General features: G+C 36.5%; 3 protein-coding genes across 6 annotated transcripts in view; 1 reads left to right on the plus strand and 2 right to left on the minus strand.

The window, feature by feature from the left end:
* Positions 1-1,685: 1,685 nt before the first annotated feature.
* LOC108196447 (acetate--CoA ligase CCL3) lies at positions 1,686-5,897 on the minus strand. Its single transcript, XM_017363743.2, has 3 exons — positions 5,517-5,897; positions 3,224-3,814; positions 1,686-2,839 (listed from the first exon to the last, which is right to left on the minus strand). Exons 1-3 carry the CDS (start codon positions 5,877-5,879, stop codon positions 1,943-1,945), a joined length of 1,851 nt encoding a protein of 616 aa, XP_017219232.1. The 5' UTR covers positions 5,880-5,897; the 3' UTR covers positions 1,686-1,942.
* A 6,269-nt stretch (positions 5,898-12,166) lies between these two features.
* Positions 12,167-14,728, minus strand: LOC108207060 (protein MAIN-LIKE 1-like). The gene is made up of 3 exons (XM_064081023.1): positions 13,870-14,728; positions 13,285-13,768; positions 12,167-13,133 (listed from the first exon to the last, which is right to left on the minus strand). The coding sequence occupies exons 1-3, from the start codon at positions 14,439-14,441 to the stop codon at positions 12,267-12,269; spliced, it is 1,923 nt and encodes a 640-aa protein (XP_063937093.1). The 5' UTR covers positions 14,442-14,728; the 3' UTR covers positions 12,167-12,266.
* A 1,670-nt stretch (positions 14,729-16,398) lies between these two features.
* The window catches only part of LOC135147820 (calmodulin-binding transcription activator 5-like), a 31,160-nt gene continuing 22,727 nt past the window's right edge, over positions 16,399-24,831 (plus strand). The window contains exons 1-7 of one of the 4 annotated variants that reach the window (XM_064081452.1): positions 16,399-16,629; positions 16,696-16,784; positions 19,611-19,736; positions 21,627-21,742; positions 23,208-23,296; positions 23,630-23,675; positions 24,144-24,188. In XM_064081452.1, the coding sequence (XP_063937522.1) occupies positions 16,727-16,784; positions 19,611-19,736; positions 21,627-21,742; positions 23,208-23,296; positions 23,630-23,675; positions 24,144-24,188 (480 nt within the window). In that variant the 5' untranslated portion in view covers positions 16,399-16,629; positions 16,696-16,726. Of the gene's footprint in view, positions 16,785-19,610; positions 19,737-21,626; positions 21,743-23,207; positions 23,297-23,629; positions 23,676-24,143; positions 24,189-24,831 lie in introns of all 4 variants that reach the window. The other 3 variants (XM_064081453.1, XM_064081451.1, XM_064081454.1) reach the window with 3 other exon arrangements.

The following is a 24,831-nucleotide window of genomic DNA, read 5'->3' on the forward strand; positions in this document are numbered from 1 at the left end:
TTGTATCTGCAGTTGGGGATTTGTCTGTACTGTATTGTTATGATTAATGAAAGTGTTTTATTTTGTGGCAAAAAAAATAAATTATAAATTCTAGGTTTTTTTGGCAAATACTTCAATTTAGAACCTTTTTTGCAAAATATTATAAAAAGAATTTGCTAGCATATATTTTTTTAAATAAAAATTGTAAACTGCCATTCTCTATATTTTTATTTTGCAAAAATTTGATTTACAATTTTGTAAGGGTATATGCACGTGCTAGCAATCATATTTGTAAGCACGTATACAATTTCAAAAGACATTACTAAAAACAACTTCGGATGGGATGAAACACGTGGCTCCTCTAAAAAATTGTATATATTTTTTCACCGTTCTAAATTTTGAAAAATTATAAAAATATCCCCACAAAATTTAGAAATACATAGGTGTTTTTCAAAAATTTACTTGGTGTATCCTAAAGTTCGAAGGGTAGATACGCCCTTGCTCTTGTATGAGCTAATATGAGCAATCAAGCAACCTATTTAACCTATCACAACAAAACATCTGTAGTTGCAAACTCAGCCTCCGTAATTATTGAGTGAGTATGAATCAAAATTTCACATCATAAAGATAAAAAATATTTGTGTTGAATATACACGGTCAAAGAATTCTATTAGTATAAGATTTTTTTGGATGAGTCCGAACAATATCCGTACAAGCGAACAATGTGTTACTAGTATGGAGTGGTTAACGTGTGATGCTTAGCCCACCCCAACAAGTACCAGTATAGAGTTAACCGGTGTTGCTTGGCACATTACGTATGGTCATGACTATAGCGAACAATATCATACTAATATAAAACTAACGAGTGTTGCGCGATTATTAATAACCACCCCATTATATCCACACATTATATCCTTTGATCAATTAATGTAATTTTAATGTTTTGATATATGTCCAGACTTTCAGGATTAGTGCTACACTATCTAGACATGTATGTGCGTATGTGGATGAGTGTATTTTCACTTAGTGCAAGGAAGAATGATACAATTGCATATATGTGCATATTTAGATTATCACCGATGGATAGGTGAATTTTCACTTAGTCGAAAGAAGAATGCTTCTATGATCATGCATGTATGTGCGTATCTACGTGAATATATGAATTGTCACTGGAACGATCTTTCATTATTATTACTTAAAAGACATGTCATGTGAAGTATGCGAAGATTATGGAATTTTAAAACTAGCAAGGTTACATTTGGCTGGTTAAAAACTACCTTCGTAATTATTTTGAGAAGAAGATAAACTTGAAAAAAAATGATATCTTTATAAATACTCTCAATTCTAGAAATTCTTATGTTGTCGGTTAAATCATAAATTCTCTAAATTCTTATGTTGTCGATTCTTCAACATTTTATTCCTTAGGCAAATTGAGAACAACTGGAGGATCATCATCTAAAATTTATTTTGGACTGGGCAAAAAGAATTTCAGGTCCCCCACATAGTTTGAACAATATTTTTAGACCTTCCACAAGAAAACTATGCAGTTTTTTTATTTGGATACTTATATATTTGTTCATATCACGTTTGTAGAATTTGTTCACCGCCCTCTTCAAATTTCTTTGGCATGTGAATAATTGCACTTACAAAAATGATTCCCAGTAATAGGCTTAAGATATGCAAAGTCATTGTCAAAAGTGTGCATATAGAATGAACAGATCACTAGCTACTAGCTAATGAAGATATATGCTTTATTTGTCTTCACTCTTAAAGCCCATCCCAGTGCATACATTACAGACTTGCAGCAACTTCATAGCTACTCTGACTTAATCAACCAATTTTCTGCTGATGCATGTACGCACGAGGAGAAAAAGGCTTAGCCAGTTTATACAAGTATAACAACCACCAATAGTTTTGACAAGTAGGAACCAAGAGATGATTAGTATTACCGTTACGGTCATGCTCATAACTTACTCTTCATCAATGGTCCCATTGCCTTTGCCTTGTCCCGCAGCAGGTGCTTCTGTACTTTACCGGTAGCAGTCTTTGGCAATGGCCCGAAAACAACTGATTTTGGAACCCAGTATCTAGGCAATGTAGCCCGACAGAACTTCATAATATCTTCTGCCATTCTTTGTTCATCGGATTTTTCAATATTTTCCTTTAAGTTCACAAATGCACAGGGAGATTCTCCCCATTGTTCGTCTGACCTGGCCACCACTGCAGCCTCCAGAATTGCGGGGTGCTGGTATAGAAAATTTTCAACCTCCACGCTACTGATATTTTCACCTCCTGATATGATGATATCCTTTGATCTATCTTTAATTTCTATATACCCGTCTGGATGCTTCACAGCAAGATCACCTGAGTGATACCAACCATTGGCAAAAGCCTCTGCATTTGCTTTAGGATTCCTCAGGTAACCCTTCATTACAATGTTACCTCGAAATACTATCTCACCAATTGTGGTTCCATCTGCTGGGACAGGTTTCATGTCCTGTGTGTTGACAACTTCTAAACCCTCCAACGCAACGTATCGTACACCCTGCCTTGCATTTAATCGAGCTTGGTTTTCTGGGGGTAGTGTGTCCCATTCAGGTTTCCATGCACATACTGTGGATGGCCCATATGTTTCAGAGAGACCGTAAGTGTGTGTGACACGAAAGCCATGTCGGGTCATTGCCATTAGAACAGAAGCGGGTGGAGAAGCACCAGCAGTCATTACATTTACAATGTGAGGGAGGGGAAGTATTGTCTCGTTTTGTGGGGCATTTACTATAGTATTGAGCACCACAGGAGCAGCACAGAAATGGGTTACACCGTGATTGGCAATTGCAGAATAAACAGCCTTTGCTGTCACCTACATAAAACCAGTGGAGAATGTACTTTAACAAAGCTACTTGTACGAGTTAAACTGAGTTACTGAGCTGTGTATGCGTATTAAGAATAAGTAATAAAGCCAGGTTCGACCATAAAAAGGCCGAACATGTCAGACTTCACTTGAGCATGATGCTTGATTACTGTCAGGTGGAGAGATGTCAAAGCTCAACAAATTTAATTATATCAATTAAAAAAATGATAGACGGAAAATCCACACAAGCAATACATATTATTAAAAAGAATCTGATATGAATATATATGGCAAAGCTATTTATAATAAAATCAAACCTAGTGTAGAATTAATATATACTGGCGAGCGTAGGTCATATATTCCATTCATGAAGTAAAAGTGTCAAGAGATTACCTGTCGGAGGCATATACTTGTCCCACAAAGAGCAGCAAGTGCCCAAGTAAAACACCAACCATTGCAATGGAACATGGGTAAAGTCCACAGGTATATGGCTCCTTCATTCATCCCCCATATAACTGCATTACTTAAAGCCATGAGATATGCCCCTCGATGATGCAAAACTACCCCTTTGGGGCTGGCTGTTGTACCAGAAGTGTAACCAAGGGCAATGCTATGCCACTCGTCCTGCGGTGGCTTCCAGGGATATTCTGGATCACCACTTTCTAGAAATTTCTCGTATTCAATTGCCCCTCTTCCTAAAGCATATTGCAGTACCTTTGGATCACAGCTTTCATCAGCAATGACAATCATAATCGGAGGATTATAGTTGCTTTTACTTTCCTTTGCCAAAATTTGTAAAGCTTCGTCTGCCAGCATAAAGAACTCTTGGTCCACCATTATAACTGCAGAAGATGAATGCCCTAAGAGAAATGAAATAGTTGAAGCATTTAGACGAATGTTTATAGCATTTATAACTGCCCCGGCCATTGGAACACCAAAATGAGCTTCGTATAAGGCTGGGACATTTGGTGCAATCACTGCTACCTGAAAATACAATTTAGAGAAATATAATAGTAAGGTAGTTACTGCAAGACTTTAAGCAACTGTAAGAGGAAAACGGATATAGGAGAACAGAGTAAATGTATATTATGCATATTCTTAACTTTAATGAGGACCAGTGAAACTATGCATTCAAGTGTGGAAAAATTATGAGTCATACAAAGTACATATATACTTTCATTTAGTTGTAGCGGCGGGACATAGTTGTGGGGAAATACTTATTCTTTTTAAGTGGATATATCCAAGTCAAGAAAAGGGAAAATAAAGCAGTGTCTCAAAATGTAAAATTTTATCACACAATGAGGTAAGACAATTTACAAATAAAGCATGAGGACCTTATAGACCAATAGAGGTTGTATAGCACTTTGTTTTAAGTTTGTATAGGGGTTTTTCTACTGTTATGTTTGTAGTGGGTTTACGTATTATAAGAAAATTTATCAATTTTATCATGTAATCGGGTAAAAAATGGTAACTTCTGGCATATTTATAGAGTGCGCTACTGCCATTGTGAAGCAAGACATCACCTCTATAAAATAGAATCCCAAGAATGTAATTTAAATAAGTGTACAACTCCATGAATTTCTTATAACTCCTTCATATGAAAGAAATATCAAACTTGAAGTGGTAAGAGGCCTTATATTTTACAATAATTGTTGCAATCAGGTTTGAGGGCCAAATGCAATGCATCAAGTGAATAGCAGGGGCATGGTGATAATACCCTTTTTGTGATAAATGTTGAGCAGAAATAAAGCTATGCTCATCTTGGGTTCCCTGCTAATGGGTGCAAGTACATTTTTGTTTCTTTCGAATAGTATACTCAGAACTGCAAATAGATGAAGTTTGAGGACTGATTTCAGACTAATTTGTATTCAACTTGGAATTATAATTTGTTACTCAAGATTGTTTAATAGTCGTATATATTGAGACAGATTACCACATGTTGTGTACAACTTTTAACATATGTTTTTCATCTAAAACTAACTATTATTAAGCACCGTCACATCCTGAAACATACATATATGGGGTCATGTTTTACCTAACTCTAACAACCAGTTGCAATTGAGTCGAATCACCACTCAGAGTGCATATAAATCAGTAATCACGGACACTGGCTAGCAAATACACATACACACTTCAGTTCAAATGAGGACCACTCTATAATTCTATATATATTCAGTTACAAAAGTTCCACATATATATTCGGTGACAAAAGTTAAGTGTGGTATTATAAAATTAGGACTAATATTAAGATCATGTAGTTTCGACTTATAAAAAACACAGCAATCATCTTCCATTTTGTCAGAAATCGAGCCGAGCCCGACTCGGCTCTATCTATATATAATTGACGAAAAAATTAACCATAGTGATCCTTATCTAGCTAAAATCTGGTCAACGGCAATGACATCATTGATGAAAATTTGAAGATCATATTTTTCTGCTAAGTGCAGCCGTAAATATTAGAGTAATATCTAATATTCTATAATTTTAAAATCAACCCTACAAAAAGAAAATTAATAATTTAATTTCAGCCTAGGGAATATCTGATATCTCTAGTTTATCTCATCGAGGGTTCGAGTCACAGTGCATGCAACTTTATGCGTGGAAATTAAATACTTAAAAAATATACTATATATTTAACTATATTATCCCCGGAGACATGGAAAGTGAATCAACGTTGACTTCGTACCGTACTGCCGGCGCCGACGGAGCGGCTGAGAAGAGCAGAAGCCAAGCGGCGACAACGTGCGTAAGTGTCGTGCCACGTGTAGCGCAAGGAGCCATGGATGAGAGATGGACGGTGAGGATGAACTAGAGCTGCTCTTTCGAGAAATCCGAGGGGAGTTAAGGCCGTGTAGTTTGCGGGGTTCTTTGGAAGATCATCTATGTCTTTCTCTGTGATTTTCATATCTGCGCCCATTTTGTTGAGAAAGAGAAATAGCGGCAAAGCAGATCGGAGAGAGAGAGGGGGGAGAGAGAGAGAGACGGTGAGTAGTTCCCTACCTGAAGTAAAGGGCTGTTCTAGTCTTACTATATACATACACGGGGGCATGATCTATTTGCTTTAATTAATCGTATTGAATTGATTTTTCAAATATCAATCTTATCTGCAACCGGACGAGCAGAAACTGAACTGAAGATTTAAATCGTATCAAAAATCGTAAAAATCGCACTAAATAAAACCGCACTGAATAAAAATTGAACTAAAACAAATCCACACTGATAATTTAGTTTTGATTTTGATTTCTAAAAATTTTAAAACTACATACAAACTGAAGCAAACCGCAACAATATTTATATATTTATTTTATATATTTAAAGTAAATCACTGTTTTACTCACTAATAGTTCGGTAGTTTTCTAGTGACTGATATAATTATGAAGATATTACTATTTTTGACATATTTATTGAAATTTTTTTATACATACAAGCATCCGAGGGTTTATCGAATACTTCACGGTTTAAAACCAAACCGCGCCAAACCGAAACCGCTCATTTTAAAAATCGAACCGCGCCATGATATTTGGTTCGGTTTCAGATTTTAATTTTAGAAACCATATTTTATGGTTCCGGTTGCGGCATATAATTAATAGTCACGAGACTTGAACTAATGAAACCAGTTTTAGGAAAAAAATGAAAATAACTATTAGAGCCGATACACTAAATATTGACCACTATTCTAGCCAATTTTTTAAACCAACCTTTTTGAGATGTTTCATTTAATTTTTTATATTTCAACACGTATCAAATATATTAAAATTTTATAATATAAAAATCAACTACTACATTTACTTTTTTCACTGATGTTACTTTATACATTAAATATAATCAGATCTCACCACTATCTTAACTTCTTTTTTTTTCCACTCATATTTGATTTATTTCTTAACCTCCATGTTCAACCCAAATATAAACATTTGGATGTGAAATTGAGGGCCGACATTTTATTCAAAAGAAATCCTCAACAAGTAAAAGCATAATTTATTTTGAATTAAGGAAAAAAATATAAATATTCAAATAGATATCAAACTGATTTATTAGAGTAGAATTTAATTTTCTACCTGATCTAACATTTAACCTATGCATGATTAAACAAATGACAAGATTTTGATAATAATATCATGCTAACAAATTATCCTTTTTACTTTATTATATATAAGAAGGGTAGCGGTCTCCGGCATACATATGTCAGGACCTCTTAACTAACCCACATTTTGAAAAATGGCCCCAGACCTCACAAATGTGGAAGTAATGCCCAGAATAAGAATAACAGAGTTATAGAGTTGGAAATAATGGCTCATAATACCAGTTAATAACGTCTGATAATCTAACGTCTTTAATTTTGAATTGAAAAACACTAGATCATATAGCGTTTTGGTGTTTTAACCCTACCAAAACGCTACATGATGTAGCGTTTGGTTTTTTAAACCTAACAGAACGCCAGACGATGTAGCGTTTTGTATAAATATACAAAACCCTACACAATGTAGCATCAATAAATAGTATTTGGGCCATTCTGGATCCTGATATTTAGGATATTAATCATCAATATAGTGATAGTGAGGGCCAACACCCCTCTCGTGCTCGTTGGATTATAACCTATGTCCCGCTTAAAAAGCGCTAGATGAGGTCTGTACAACGCTTTTTAACCGATACACGAGGTTATACAACCCCATCCAACGGGTTAAAAAGCGTTGGATGTATTAAACTTTGGTTATAATCTTGACCGTTGGATATTAATCCAACGATCAGTGAATGGTAGGTCGTTTAACAGGCCTGACATACATATGCCAGGGACCTGGACCTATATAACAATACGATATTAGTCACCCGTGATGTATTAGTTTTTCTTATATGGTAAAATACTATATATAAATTAACAACCAAATTTAGTACTATAAATATACAATATCAAATAAATATTTAAATATTGCCTAAAAAAATAATAAATAAAAATTTAAATAAAGAAAGCAACAAAATAATAGAAAATGGAATGAATACAAGGCATGGACAGGCGGACAGCCTCATGTTCTGGTGGGGGGTTTCGGCCCCAAATAACCAGATTTTAGGTGAAAATGCCCCAAATAACAAAATACCCGAATATTGGCCCTCACTGACCATTAGAGACGTTTGCGAAGTAGCGTCTTAGTTTTTTAAACCAAAACGCTACATCGTGTAGCGTCTCCTGCAATTTTTTTTAAAAAGTTAGAAAACGCTACGTTAAATAGCGTTTGAAGGAAAGAACAAATTTTTAAATACTTTTAAACGCTACTGTAAGTAGCGTCTTCTTTTTAATGGAAAATATTTTGCTTAATCTTAACAGTAAAGTTTGAAAAAATAAAACGCTAGATCAAATTACGTTTAAGTTTGTAAAACGCTAACAAGTATAGCGTTTTAAGCTATTAAATTTCTTTAACTGTACAACGCTACTTAGAAAAGCGTTTTGTCTGTAAGAATTAAACCAAACGCTACTAGGAGTAGCGTTTTGTATTATTCCTTCTGCCAAAGGCAGTAGCCAGAACCTTCTGCCATGCCAACCTTAAAAACCAATTCACACCGCAAACAACTTAAAAACCAAAACTTTTAAACTACCAAATTCAATGTAAATTGCATAAACAATCTCAACTAATTCATAACAAAATAAAATTCGATTTATATCATAAATCATTCATACAATAGCGTCCAAATTCAAACAACCATATCAAATTGTACTTGAACCATAGTACTACAACAATAAAAACAACTAGAGAATCAACTATCTCTCGATGAAGTCCCTCCATGCTTTCCCCGGCTCTGGAAATCCATCTCGTTCTTGTACCTCGTTGATTTTCTTCGGCCCTTCTTCTTCTCCATATCGGGGTCATGCACAACTCTCGGGAAAGCAAGCTCGGTAGGATATCGAGGATCACCCTTGTTTGGAATTGGCTCAAAGATACCATTATAAATCTTCGATTGGTTCTCTAACTTATACCAATCACCAACAAACCCATGGAAGTCCATCCTCACATGTGAACAACATGCAATTACATGGGAGCAAGGGATTCTATAAGCTTGAAATTTTCCACAAGTACAACTAGACTCCATAAGACGAACCGTGTGTGTGTTTCCCCCTTTCAACCCATCCTTCCTTGTAACTACTTGGAATAACCAAGTCCCCCGATCAAATATCTTCACACTATGACCCGTGGAACGTCTTACAGCACGGTTCAAGAGATGGGATGCATATTTGGTGAAAATATTACCTTTCGATACTTGTGTTGCAATCTCAAGGCGACGTTGATCAAAGTACTCAACCGTCTTATGGAATAGTACTCGCACCAATGAAGTAAGCGGGAGCCTCCGAGCATCGACAATTGCATTGTTCCAACTCTCAGCATGGTTGGTAGTCATGATGCCAAAACGATGATGCTCGTAGTCATGTGCTAGTGACCAGTTCCTTACTGGTTTGTCCTCAAACCATGCAAGTGCTCGAGGCTCTAGTGCCAACAACTCACCCCATAGTAGTTCAAATTTCTTAGGCTGGACCTGATATGCCAACTCAACCAATCTATCCTTCAATCCAGCTTTCTTGAATTTGGTGGCAAAGTTTGTGGCAAAATGTCTCACACAGTACCGATGATGATTAAGTGGCTCACACCATCCCTCCTTCTGCATAGCTGCCATGATCCCTAAATGTTTATCAGAAATGATACATATCCCGTGCCTCCGACCAACCACCAAGCTCCTCAACCTATCCATGAACCACTCCCAGCTAGAGTTGTTCTCCGACTCCACTATAGCACACGCCAATGGTAGAATGTGACTAAAACCATCTACAGCTGTTGCACTCAGAAGAACACCCGGATATGGTCCATACAAATGAGTCCCGTCTATCAGTATGACGGGTCTGCAATACTCGAAGCCATCAATGCATGGCTTAAAAGCCCAGAACAATCTCCTAAATGTCACTTCCTGTTCCAAATAAATAACAAACATTACATTAGAAAATGAATAACGGAGTCCAAATACTTAATGAAAATGAACTAAATTACACGGTGATAGAAGATACCTCTAGGTGCTCTGCATCATCCTCCTTAAAGCACCACTCCACCTTCGTGCCCACATTGAAGGACTGAAGAGTTTCCATCAAATGTGGCAAGTCCTCATATGATCCTTCCCACGAGCCATGAATATCTTCCAATGCAATCTTCTTTGCATTCCTAATCTTCTTTCGGCCCGGCTCATATCCAAACTTATCTTTAGCAGTAGCTAACAACACCTTCTCCTTAATTGTCGGATCAGCAACAATTTGAGATTTAATGACTCCAGCAATCTCCGAGGCTGTCAAGTTGGGATGATCTCGTGTGATGGTAGTGCTCAAGCAAGTATGTGGTCCTACACTCTCCATGATTTGAAATTTACCATGTGAAGTCCTCTTTCTAGCTTTCAACTTCCAAATACAACCATCATTTCTATACTTGCAAGCAACATACCAACTACTCGGATCTGATCGTATCACTCCAATCTCTAAGTGATTCTGAATGTGGTATTGCTTCACCACATGCATCAAATCCTCTTTCGTGCTAAATAGCCTTCCCTCCTTCAACTCCAACGGGACCTCATTATTTTCAACCTCAACATCGTCGAATGAGGTCATCCTCTCTAAATGGGAAGTATCCACAGACATATAGCTATCACCCACATCCTGATCATGTCTAAAATGACTACCCCCCGAATCACGCCCACTACTCTTCTCCCCCACACTCGAACTACTCCTTACCAAATTTCCATCACAAGACAATTTCTCTACATAAAGTTCAACAAAAAATGGCATCCCTTTTGACACCACAACACCAAACATTAATTCTACATCATCATCATCCTCAATAGGTATAATCCCGAATTTCAAATTATCGGGATTTTTAGACCTATAAAATATCCTCAACCTACTACTACTATCAATCTTCAACTTGGAATGTAACAAAGCACATAAATTGGCATAATTCATAGATAAATCGAGCCTAACATGCTTTGAAACAGGTTTATCATAAATAAAACCTTCTAATTGAGATTCGATAATATTACCGTCATGGTATATCCATCCAACAACCGTATTCCCAGCTTTCGAACCCGAGCCCGAACCTGAACCGGAAGCCATGATTGTATATGAATGTTTGAAATATGAATTAGAGCAGATTTTGGGTGAATTAGGGCACAAAAATATTTGGGTGAAATGGCTGTGTATGGCAGTGTGTGTATGGCAGTGTGTATTGGTTCTGGGATAACAACTAAAAAAAAAGAAAACGCTAGACGCAATAGCGTCTAGCTATTTAAACGTACACGCTAGACGCAATAGCGTCTGTGTAATATTTAAAATATATATTAAAACCAAACGCTACTGGAAGTAGCGTTTTAATCTATTTATTTTTTTAAATGTTTAAAATCAAAACGCTAGACGCATTAGCGTCTAGCTGATGTATAAAATTTATTTTAAAACAAAACGCTACTAGCTGTAGCGTTTTCATCTAATTATTTTTTTTTTAAAATGTTTAAAACGCTGATTTTTAATTTCTTTTAATTTAAAAACACATTTGTTTGAATTAAAAATGATTTGTAAAATGTATATTGAATTTGTAAAATGTATATTAAATTAAAAATGTATATTAAAAATGATTTGTAAAAATATCAAATCTTTTTTGATGGAAATTTGAATTAAACCCTAACCGTCGACCAATTTATATACAGTATGAATTAATATTTCTAAAACCCAAACCTAAACCCTGAATGTTAAAGGTTGTAAATTTATTTATTCCGCCGGCGTCTCGGCTTCAGGGCCTTCGGCCCTTCAGCCTCGCTTAATTAGGCTCGAGGGAGTAGGGCCTACCGGCCCTACACCCTCAATCCTAAACCCTAACCGTCGGCAAATTTATATACAGTATGAATTAATATTTCTAAAACCCAAACCTAAACCCTGAATGTTAAAGGTTGTAAATTTATTTATTCCGCCGGCGTCTCGGCTTCAGGGCCTTCGGCCCTTCAGCCTCGCTTAATTAGGGTTTAGGCTCGAGGGAGTAGGGCCTACCGGCCCTACACCCTCAATCCTAAACCCTAACCGTCGGCCAATTTATATACAGTATGAATTAATCTTTCTAAAACCCAAACCTAAACCCTGAATGTTAAAGGTTGTAAATTTATTTATTCCGCCGGCGTCTCGGCTTCAGGGCCTTCGGCCCTTCAGCCTCGCTTAATTAGGGTTTAGGCTCGAGGGAGTAGGGCCTACCGGCCCTACACCCTCGATCCTAAACCCTAACCGTCGGCCAATTTAATTATTAAAACTTTAACGCTATACTAAAACAGAAACATACGACATGAAATTAAAATATTTACAAGATCCGTGCTATCATATATCACAAGTTCAGCATCCTATAACTAGAATGTCATCAAAAACCTACAAATATCATCATCCCCTATGTGAACCAGTACCACAGTCAGGAACCTTCTTAGCCCTCTTTGACCGGCGAACAAAAAAGACATCAAAAAGGGGTACAATAGGCTGCGTAGCAGGCTGACTAGGCTGACTAGGCTGCGTAGACTGTGTAGACTGTGATGAGCTGCCCAAGTCAAAAGGGGGTACCTCTGGTGTACCATGCCAAGGTCGAATCCTATGCTGACGCTGCACAACAGGAGGAGGCTGCTCTGTACTGGTATCTGGCATCTGAGAAGTCTGCTGCTCAGGTACTGGCTGTGAAGGCAAACTTAGGCCTAGAGAAAAACTAGGCCACCAGTCACCGGCGGTAGTAGTAGCAGCGGCAGCAGCAGCAGGGGGAGTAGAAGCCTCGGCTACAGTAGCAGTAGCTGTGGCAGCAGCAGCAGCATGGGGAGTAGAAGCCTCGGCTACAGTAGCAGTAGCTGTGGCAGTAGCAGCAGCAGCAGAAGCATCAGCAACAGTAGCTGTAGCAGCAGTAGCAGAAGACTCTGGGCCTCGATCCTCGCCTGTACCTAAATGATCCGCATGATCAGCATCATCATCCGGCTCATCAACTAACCGTCCACTGCCTCGGCCTCCATCACCACGAGCACGGCCTCCTCTGCCACGAGCACGGCCTCTCTCGGCACCACCACGGCCTCTCCTGCCACCACCACGGCCTCCTCTACCACCTGCATCCTCCCCTCCCCCGTCCTGTCTAGCATCCTGCTCCTCAACTTGACGTGGATCAAACCTGTATGCATTCCGATCTCGGAGATGGTGCAGACTCTGAGTGGCTAGTTGGGACATATCCGGGAGGACGTCTGCTGTCCTGGCTGCTATAGTCTCTAGCACAACTCCCTGAAATACAACGAATACAAATGCAATATCAACTACTAGAACCCATCAAATAAAGCATGACGACTAATACAACTAATACCCCAACTACAGATAAGGAATACACACGACACATATCACAGAAAGTACAGATATAATAGTCAAAAATACTTACCAGGTGGGTATGCAGTGCACCCAACTGACTAATGAACCTCACAGTCCGAGGCAAGTACCAATCCATGTACTCTGGGACTGTAGCATGACCATCAATCACGTCATCAATCCAAATATGCTCCAGACGATGCTGCCAGTGTGTCATACTGGGCTGATGTACGACTGCATAATCCAAGACCTTCTGGCCCCTCAGCGTCATACCGTGATGCTCGTGGGAGTAGTGTGGCTGATCCGGAATACGCTGTATCATGCCAAACTGTCTAGCAACTCTGTCCGGCTGATGTGGCTCGACTATGTAAACACATATCATGGGGCCGCGAAAGCGCCAGAGATGACGGCCGGCTAAACAATAGTCTGGCAGTGTATCAAGAATCCCAGCATAAGGCTCCCAAATAAACTCATGTGGAGCAAGCGCATCCAATGCCGCCCGAGACGTAGTCACAGTGCTTCCATCACTCTCAACGAATGAATGTCCAACAAGCCACCTATAGACATCATAGGAATACAAAAAAACACATTAGTCAATTTAAAAAGACAATTCACAACTTGAAATGTACAAACCAGTAAAAACACAGCTACTATGTACCTGGCTCCATGTGGTCCTGGAAGCTGATGCCCCCAAAAAGCAACATCCTCTAATGGAACAGTGGTCCGAACAGGGGCAAGAGTGGGCAACCTCTCCCATGCCCATAGCTGCAGTAAGAGAAGGCATCCAGCTACCTCCTTAATACTCGCTTTGCAACCATTGCAAAGCTCCCTGTATAGACGAGCTAGAACAGCTGGACCCCATGCATAGCCTCCGAGCGCCTCCAGGTCACGAACAAAATGAACCCACGAGGAGTGTATAAGTCCACCAGAATGGTCGGTGAACAGTGACCCCCCAAACAACTGTAGCAAGTAACACCTGGCGTGAAGCCTGATCTCCTCAACGCCTGCATCATCACGTAATCTCGCTGGAGTGAGACCCTCTACCCATGTGAGCCGTAGCCTCGAGTTATTGAAAGCCTCGGGTGGAGGAATCTGTCCAAATACCTCACCAACGATGGTCTCCCATCTCTGTCCAGGTGGAGGGCCTACAGGACACATAACGGGCTCTCCGTCAATGGGTAACCCGAGCAAGACACCAACATCCTGCAGTGTAATAGTACACTCTCCCATCGGCAGGTGGAATGAATGTGTCTCTGGTCGCCATCTCTCTACCAGAGCACCAAGCAAACTCCAATCAAGCTGAAGAGTGGATACCCGAGCTACCCCATAAAAACCGGCTGCCTGCAGAATGGGGATCAATCGAACATCAATGTTCAAATCAGACTGGTTGGCATCGCGACGCCTGAAATACTGCAAGGGCGCAGCACCAGTTCTCCAGACAGAACGAGACCTATGAGTGGCCTGTAAGTGAAGAAGGCTAGGATCACGAGGTCCCTGGTCTCTAATAATAGCCTATGAACAAAAACAAGGAAATACAAAGTCAGCACATCATACTAACCTGAGAGAGAAACTAATTAAAACGCTTATTATTAAAACAACTAGTTAATATTAAAACAACTAAGCAACTAAGCAACTAAACACTTAATATTAACACAACTAAGCAACTAGTTAATCTTGAAACTAATTAAAACACTTAATATTAAAACAACTAAGCAACTAAGCAACTAAAATATTAAAACACTTAATATTCAAATAAATAACTTGGAATTTTAAACAGTACTTCTCCTGAATAGTTTCTTAAAATAACTATAGTTTTCAGTATATTCATTTTTTTTACTGGTTATAATGCACTGGTAGGGTTAAGTTCATAATGAACGTAGTATTTGTGTTTCTTAATGCTAAAATTTGGATATCATGTATCTCTTTGAGTTTCCAGATTGTAAAGCTAGCAGCTGTTCGAATGATATTTTTGTCGATTGGTCAGCAGCTCGCCGGAATGGGGTATTTCTCAGGTCACTGATTCTCATTTCTCTTCAATATTTTGAGTAAACACTAACACTTCTAATGATATTTGAAACATAAAACAGGAAAAGATCATGTTGATATAATAACATTTTACAATGAAATATTTGTCCCGACCGTTAAGCCTCTACTTATGGAACTTGCGCTTGCTGGAATTGTTAAAAAGAACAACCATACATCAGAAGCTAGCAATAACAGCGACAAAGGTACAATTTCCTCTACTCCATAGTGTTTCTCAGAAATATAACCGGACATCGTTGTATCTTTGCTATATCCTAACTCTTGTTTATTCTAATATCCTGATTTACCATATAGTTGTCTTTCCTATTATTCATTTTTATAGTTTTAAAGATGTATTTCTAGGCCATTGCCCTGGATCACCCAAAGTATCTACAATTCCCAGTCTCCCAGATATGTCTCCCAAGAAAGTTTCTGCAGCACACAATGTAAACGCCTTCAAATCAGTCTGTTCTTTGTATACATGAATTTAACCACTCATCAATTCTGATCACTTCCTTTGAAACTGCAGCTTGGCATAATTTCATTCTTTATAACAATATGTGTGTGTATGTTATAAATTATTTTTAAACAGAAGTAGTAAATACATTTAAAACCAAGCATGTCAAAGGGCATTGTATGATGGTTCACATGTTTATTGCAACCTACAACAGATTCCATTCCAATTTCCAATCTCTACAAATCAACAAGTATCAAAGGGCTATATAAATTTAAGCACAGTTATATACATATTGGTTCAGACATTTTATCAAACATGTAACATACGAATGCAAATGACTATTTTACATATAAACACAGTACATATATAGTGCCGTATATACATACATTAAAATCCATTGTTGTGCTTGAAATCTTTGGTATGAAGCCTCCACAAACAAATCAAGCAAAACTACTCTCCTACAAGTCGTATGCAGCAACTCTGATATGCCTCTGTATGACTCTGTATAACTGGTTAGCCGTTATGTTTAAAAGCGTTTATATATAAGGTTAAAACGCTACTGCGTGTCGCGTTCTCATATAATAAAAGACGCTACACGACGTAGCGTCCCAGTCTTATTCCAAAACGCTATTTAACCTGCGTCTCTAATGGTTATTTTGGGCCATTTTATCAAATATTGTTAATTTGGGCATAAACACTTAAATTGTGGTTATTTTGGGCCTTTTTTCTCTGGTGGGAAATTATTCATCGTAATCAAGAGTACTTGCTGCAAATAATTCCCAGTTGTTGACCAGTACCACGAGGTCACGACTTACTACAGTCTACGACTCTACGGAACACAAGTGTGTCATATGTTATGACCTTTCTCGTGTTTCAGACACCTCAACTCACATCACTTGCTTGCTCCTCCACTTAAACTACTTGTACTTTCCAATTAAGGTAAACATTACATACACATATTTGTGTGTATATTAGCTTCGGTGCTTGTTATCACAGTTTGATTAGTGTTTAGATTGAATCACCTGAGCTTCTCCCTATGGAAGCTTCTCGAACACTTGTCGGCTCCGAGATTCATGGCTTTCATACTATGGAAGGTAATTTATATGCATATCGTTGAATTCACTAGTTTAATTTATACTCTCTCAGTGATTTTGTAGTCGGTGATGGCCTGGTGGAATTGTACGGAAAAATTTGTGAATTTTTTTATATCATGTCTTGTTTCGTTTTTAGAAATCTGTCTAAAATTTAATTTCAGCTCTGGTGGAATTGAGATAGGAATTAAGTACTGATGAATGCTAGTGTATTACTAGTATCACGTATTAGTAAGCTATATCAAAAACTACTAACTTATATGTGCCATAAGTAATAATAAAGTTGTCTTTGACAATCATATAAAATTGATATTCAATTAGGATTTAAATTATTCAAAAAAATATGATGGTATTCGGTCATGATTTTGAAATATAAATTATGCTTAAAATTTTGGTGGTATTTAACGGGTATCATATAATATCTATTAAAATATGATGGTATTCAAAATTTGATGGATTTTTCCACGAGATAATAGATTTTGTGGGGATTGTCCAATGTATTTTATGTTTCTAGAAATCCCTCCGTAATTCCCGAGAATCGAGATTTTGAAAGGTTGTGCTTAAATCTTAAGGACTCTATATCAACTTTATGATGTTTTATCTTTATTTGAAATCCGATAGAGTTCGCATAAAATTAAAGTCACATAGAATCCATTGATTATTATCAGCCCATTAAAATCTGGATTGAATTAACTGTGTTGCTGAACAATACAAGATTGGTGCCCTGATGGATATCTGTAATTGAAATAGTGTAAGCAGCTATATCTGTACATCAACGTGAATTTTAGCTTATCACATACTTGAACCAGCAATGACATTTGCTATTGTTGTTAGGGTTCAACCCAATATGGTAGTATGGGCTTGCATGATCCAATACATATATGTGGGTAATAATTGTATGTATAGACAACTATTATAAATGGTATGTCTTGGTCACAACAAAAGGTAATTAGACACTTAAAAAGTAAGGCTTGTATAAGAAATATGGTAATTCTTGGTAGTTTGTGGTGGCTATATATACATAGTCATATTGTGTTTAATATGTATGCTCAAGATTCAGACTTAGATATCACCTGTGAAAGGATGCTTTAGTATTGCTCAGTTTCACCGTTTGAGTATCCTAGTTTGATTGTTTGTATTATTAATAATTGTTTTGATTAATGACACAAGTTGTGACATGGGTTTTTCACGTTATATATTTTGTGTGTATCTTGCATTAAAAGGTGAATGTCGTATTTTATTCTTAACATTTTCATATGTTTTCTAATGTTGAATGTGATACATTCAAGTTGCTTGTATTCAGCAGAAGAGCTAGAAATCAAGTTTCGGGTGCGCTAGGATAAACTTAATTTTGAATATTGGTCTTGATTCAATCATATGTATTTTTTTGCCCAGGCAATATTAATATGAAAATATATTATGATTTTAGTAGGATTGTTTTTACAACTGAAATCTAAGTTTGAAGAACTAGATTTACTGTTAAAAGCAGTTATCCTTTTCTTTACATGCTTTGATGTATTCATATCTTTTCTATGGTTTAATTTATTAATCAGAGTGCGGCCATGCCGGGTTTTTCTTTATCTTCTCCAACTACTTTGTAATTAGTTTATTAATATAGATGTCCGCAAGAAGATTTTTTTATATGTAAATCTAGTAAACTTCTAAATTACTGCATAATATATTTCTACTTTTACCTTTGAAGGCTGTAGGGTATAATAAAGAGGCTAAGCAAAACATAGTAGAAGTAGAAAAAAAATATAACACAAAGCCACACTAGCATGTGCAGGAGTAATTGAGACTTAGACTTTAATTACATATATAAGTATAACACTTGCTGAAAGGTTAGGGTGAGTGGTAGCACGAGTTGGTTCAAGTGTGGCTCCGCCTTACCTGCTGCAAAGGCTCTATGTTGTTTAAGTGCAACTATGCAGATACCAAACTTGAAGGTTTAATATATGTTGGTCAGTTGGTCCTGATACCAGCAAGAGGTTCAAATCATAGTTTGGAACTTAAACAAATTACAACAGGTTTCGAGGTTTAATATTGTGGTAATAGCATTTGGCTTACATGGTTTGTTTACTTGTTATTTAAAAACTAATATATTGATGGAAAGAATGAGGTGCTCTGGTTGCCAGTTTGATCATAGACTAAGAGAAGTATATTCTGCTTGCTCACAAACAAATAAATATTACAGTTATCAGTTTGCATCCAAGAATTAATACTCCCTCCGTCTCAAATTAGTAGTCACTTGACTTTTTAGACATATTTTAAGGTGCAGAGAAAAGATAGTTTCTTAAATTAATTTTTGAATTTTCTTTTTTCGAGTAAAAGTTTGTTATTTATATCATTCTGAAGAAGAAAACTTAAAAGAAAGTATTGGATCTATGTTTTTTTGCACCTTAAAATACGTGCATAAAGTCAAAGTGACTACTAATCTGTGACAGAGGGAGAACAATTTATTTTATTATGGTAGCCGTCAAAAGAAAAGAAAATACTTTTAAGTTATAGATAAGTGTGCAGGTTGCTACTTTGTGCTAGTTATACTATTACTATGATGTATCTTTGTCAATAAATTCAAAAATATACAGTTCCATTTTAGTCATGCAATATTAGAGATTACTTGATCATATGAGGCATTGAAAGGGTGATAATCTGCTCCAGGACAACCACAGCCGGTGGTCGCGGAAAGTCAAAGATGCCTAAACATCCTAATTAATTGAATAAGGATGTCAACACCTATAACATTATATAGCTTGGCAAGTGCAGGAAGCCATTTTTATTTCATTTATTACCACCACACAGTGTTAATTGGTTTCTTCTTATGAACAGAGCTGGATATTGGTCATGTAATGGAGGAAGCTAAGTCAAGATGGCTCCGGCCAAATGAGATTCATGCAATACTTTGTAACCACAAGTATTTCACCATCTATGTTAAGCCTATAAACTTGCCTCCAGGTATAATTCTATATGTTTCAATGTATATACTCTCTTTGTGCCATTTATTTGTAAATACTGTTCTATTATTGCTAAATAAATATGAAGCTAATGTTTTCACAAAAGGTTGTGCATGCATTGAAGGTACATATGCAACAGCTCACAACTCATGGGTTGGACTGTCAATCTTTGAAACCTCAACCTGTCTGACCTTACCCTCCTGTGAAGCAGTCTGACCTTCTGCTAATCTGAAAGGATATTTGCTTGTAATATCATTCAAAAAGTATTAATAGTCTATCAACCTGACTTGCTGCTGTTTGTTTTTTAAAAATACTAGCTTATAACCCGTGCATTTCAAAATTATATTTTAATTAAGACTGAAAATAAGAAATAGAATAGTTAGTTATGAAATTTATATTATATTTACAAAACCTACTTCTATTTGGTTTAAAACATGAAAAGAATCTCATATTATATTTACACAACCTACTTCTATTTGAATCTTATATATAAATATCTTTTATTATTATGTAACTTAACCATTTATCAAACAATAAGATCTAAAGGTTCATATTCATTCTGTTGTACTATACCAAACAACCAAAGGGTATTGGCCCCTTTTATCGGTACTATACCAAACAGCCAAAGGGTATTGACCCCTTTTATCACAATTTCAAGCAATAATGCCTCAATTATCACATCCGAAAAATATGGCCCCAAATATCACTTTATAACGTTACATCATTCAGCGTTTATAATATTTTTTTGAAAAAAACAGAATGCTATGTCGTGTAGCGTTTACCCTTGTTTTTTTAGCCCAAGCCCATAGAAAAACATCTATAAAACCCTAGAAGCCCTAACGGTAGATGATGTAACGTTATGAAATGATGTTGCGTTATGAAATAATGTTACTTTATTTAACGTTTGAAGCCCAAGCCCATATAACATATGCCTTAAATGCTACGTTGTGTAGCGTTTTATTGTTGTAAACTTGACGCTACATAATGTGGTATCTAGGGCCATATTTTTAGAACGTGATATTTTGGCCATTTCAAATAATTGTGATATTCAGGGCCTTTTCTCCAAATTATCCACCTTATGGTTATTATATATAAGGATATAATATAATATAATAGTGCTTGGACCAGCCCGAAGATGCTGAACCCTCACCGCCCCCGTCAGTTGCTCTACTAAAATTAATATTTTCATGATCATCCAAGTTGGCTAATGCCTAATGATGTAGGACAAACCTAGAAGGAATTAAAAAGACAAATTGATAAACTTGGGTGGATGAATCATAGGCAGGTGCTTTCATGAAAAATGATGTTTAAAGTCTGTCTCCCTCTTATTGACCGGGCCAACTTCATATGAAAAGCGTTAAAAAGTCTTCCCTCTTTCAAGTATTCCTGTCTCCTACTAACAGAATACATCTGAGATTAGGCTTCAGACGTGTACTCTAATTAGGCATGAAAATTGAAAACCATATCATAGAGGTCAAACAGGCTATGTAAGAGGAATGGCTTCCTCAGAATAGCCACTACCACAAGAGTTTCCCAACCGCAAAAGGGTTACTATGGATAGCGACCCCTGAAAGAGGCTCAATTGTGTATTTTAAACATCACAATAATCAAGTTTAATTAGTATGTAGGGATTACAATGCTTATATGGAAACTATGTACCCTAATTAAATAACCTAATGGACTACGGCCCGATATGAAGTCGGCTTATTATATAATCTACTATAAACTACTTGCCCCATAGAATATTAATTGTAAATACTCTAATTTCGCACACTAAACATGATTGAACTAGTTGCTGATAAAATAAAATTCCTTTGATTTTCTTTTACTCTTCCTCATCAGCTAATAGCAAAACTTATAGTTCTAATAATCTTCGTATGGAATCTATTAGGTGGCATGATGGTATTGTTTGACCGCAAGATGCTCAGGAATTTTCGAAAAGATGGACATAACTGGAAAAAGAAAAAAGATGGGAAGACCGTTAAAGAAGCTCATGAACACTTAAAAGTGAGACTTCTTCCTGCTTGTGTTAAATATAGCATATAACTTATATTACATGGCTGGTACACATCAGCTAAATAAACAAATGATTGAGTTTTGATTAGGGACACATATGTCACACTCTTATAACGTATTCATGTCAATCTTATCAAGAATATGGTGGCAAACATTATCCCCCCCATACCTGCATATTAAAGATATTAGGAGCCACACATTATTACTTATTATTTAATATAAATATGTTTTCTCAGAGCTTTCTTGTGGCCTCGTGGTATTTACACGTCATGTATTTGAGTTACAGTATTTGTGTAAACTCATGAAGCGTTGGTTGGTCTTAGATGTTTTCTCTGAACTATAAATTTTAACTTACTGATTATAAGAAATAAGCCTTTTTGTCCCATATTTTTCTGGACACCTACTGTACCCTAATAGTATATTACATCTTTCTGCCACATGAAAGCACAGAGCAAACAATAACTATTGCATTTTGTCTTGGAATTATTGTCTATAAATAAGGCTCGAGTTGGGGGAGGGGGCATACGTATAAAAAATTTATTTGCATTCAGCCCTACGAACAAGAGTTTAGTCTTGATATCATGAGTTCCCAGCAGGTCAAATTCTCGCAATTGACAGACCTGCCTTAAACCAATTCAAAAGAAGGCTCAGAACGTTAATGTGAATAATTAATCAAACTCTTTAAAGTTATAGCACATAACTGTTCCTGCCACTTTCCTGGTTAAGAGTTTGAGGATGCCTCCTGTTTGTAATTATGCCAAATTACTAACTACACTGATCGAATACCAAGTGTTACATGTGCTGATGGTGGATTACATGACAAAGAAACCCAGCTGAAAAAGGTTATGAAATAGCTTTTTTTATGACAGCTTATTTTAAGTGTATTAGCCTGGCCTCTTCTTGATCAAGCATCATACTGTAACAAAAGCTGAAGCCACTATTTTTGTGGATGGCTATCTGTTCTTTACATTCATGCTTTAATTTTATTTGTTTTTACCCATGTTAGTTAAGGCTAAAACTTCACTAGATGTAATCATTAATAAGGGCAATATCTCTTCTTTTTCTTCTTTTCTTTTTTGTTTTTTAGTCGCATACATTTGCTCCTTTTCTCTCTCTCTTTTTTTGTGTGGAAATTTCATTAATAATTTTTTTAACTTGATTTTTTCCCCCCATGCCTAGGGCATTGATGGAAAATTTATTACAATTTTGATTTCTATGTACTGCAGAAAGGAAGAATGAATAGTATCAAGTTATTGCCTGCTTAATAGATATCCAAGTTTCTATATATGTTAGGGTTTCAGTATCTGGGTCCCTATTGGTTCCAAGTCACGTGCAAACCAACATTACAATCGCAGAGTCAATTTCTTACTAAATATATGTGGTTTCCTTCATTGGAATTGTATCTGACAATGTATCAATTGCATAAAAAATAACTATCTTTTCTGTCCTTTTTAAGGTTGGCAATGAAGAAAAGATTCATGTATACTATGCACACGGAGAAGATAACCCAACTTTTGTTCGTAGATGCTATTGGCTACTTGATAAGTATGTTCCAACTTCTGATTGATGTTCGTATTAGTTGATTACCCTTAACAGCTTAACTACTTCAATACTATTTTCATGTCATTAAGAAAGATTATTTATCTATGTAGCAAAAAAGAGGAAAGAAAGAAGATTATTGATCTACTATGACTCTATTTTTAGAAACAGTAGGCAGGGTGCTAACTAGTCAGAGTTATCTTGATTTCTCATGGTACCCTCTCCTATATGAGTGGGCGAGTTCACCAACCATGAGGAAATATAATGAACATCAGAAAATTTCAGTCTTTAAGCTTTCCTGCTTTTAGATCACACTTTAATTATTTTACTTTTGCTCAGGAAATTGGAAAACATTGTCCTGGTACACTATCGTGACACACAAGAGGTTAGCATCAAATACCTCCATAAAATCTTTCTCATCTTTATGTGTGTGTGTGTAATTGCCCGTAATTTTATTTAAATTTTTTTGAATATTTGTGCTGCAACTGCTTATATAGTCTAACAGTTCCCTGTGCATTACATTTACTATGATGACTATTTCCACAGTATTAGACTATTGGTGTTTGATAGCCCGGGTTTGCTCAAATTTGTAATGTGGATGACTTTGATTTGTCCTCGTACAAATTAATAATCCTTAAGTTCCATGTTATGTTCATCACCCAACCCTTTTCTCTGCACCTATACTTTGTTATAAACTGCAACATATGTATGTGTAACTCTGTATGAATGTACCACATGTGTACATAGAGAGAACTATGTAAATAAATTCATATATTGTAAATGAACACACAAACACACATTTGTAATATGCTCTCGATAAAGATTATTATTACATATTATATTTATATAATAGGTAACTTCGGCTCCAAGTAGAGGCATTGGGACCTGCGATATTGAGGTTATTCCTAATCAGTTTTAAAAAAATTAACTACTTGACTATAATTATTGCAGCGGTTGTTCCAACTATTTTTTACTACAAGTAATGAGAATATTCAGTTTTTGAGAAATAGTTATGTAATAGGGTCTATAAAAGTGTATGATGGTGACCTATATACCCGTACTCCTGCTAATCACACAATTATCACTTGTCAGAAAACCATAAAGGACATGAAAAAGAAAGCAAAGAGTAATGATGGTCACTCACATAGCAACAAATAGATTTTAATAATTTGAAGTGTAATAATATGAAAGCAATGATGGTCATTTGTAGCAACTAATAGATTTTTAATTGGGTTACCATCTCATTTTTGGTTTTCAATTGATAACTTGTTGACAGATTGGTCATTTCAGTAGTTGAGTGAACTATAAAGTAATTTATGTATAGATATCTTGACCTTTAATTGAAACTGCAGGTCGTAGCTGTGTGTTACTCCCTCTCCTTTAGTTTATGCTAAACCCTTTAACATAGAACATATTCGGAGCACAGGGACACAGTTTCTTGATTGCTTAGGGAAAGCTGCATGCACTCCAACTTTCGAAGTAGTGATGAGATATAAATTTTCTTGATGCCCGTGAAAAGAAAAACAGAACTTAATTCTTGA

The sequence above is a fragment of the Daucus carota genome, chromosome 7, assembly GCF_001625215.2.
Source record: "Daucus carota subsp. sativus chromosome 7, DH1 v3.0, whole genome shotgun sequence".
Taxonomy (NCBI): domain Eukaryota; kingdom Viridiplantae; phylum Streptophyta; class Magnoliopsida; order Apiales; family Apiaceae; genus Daucus; species Daucus carota.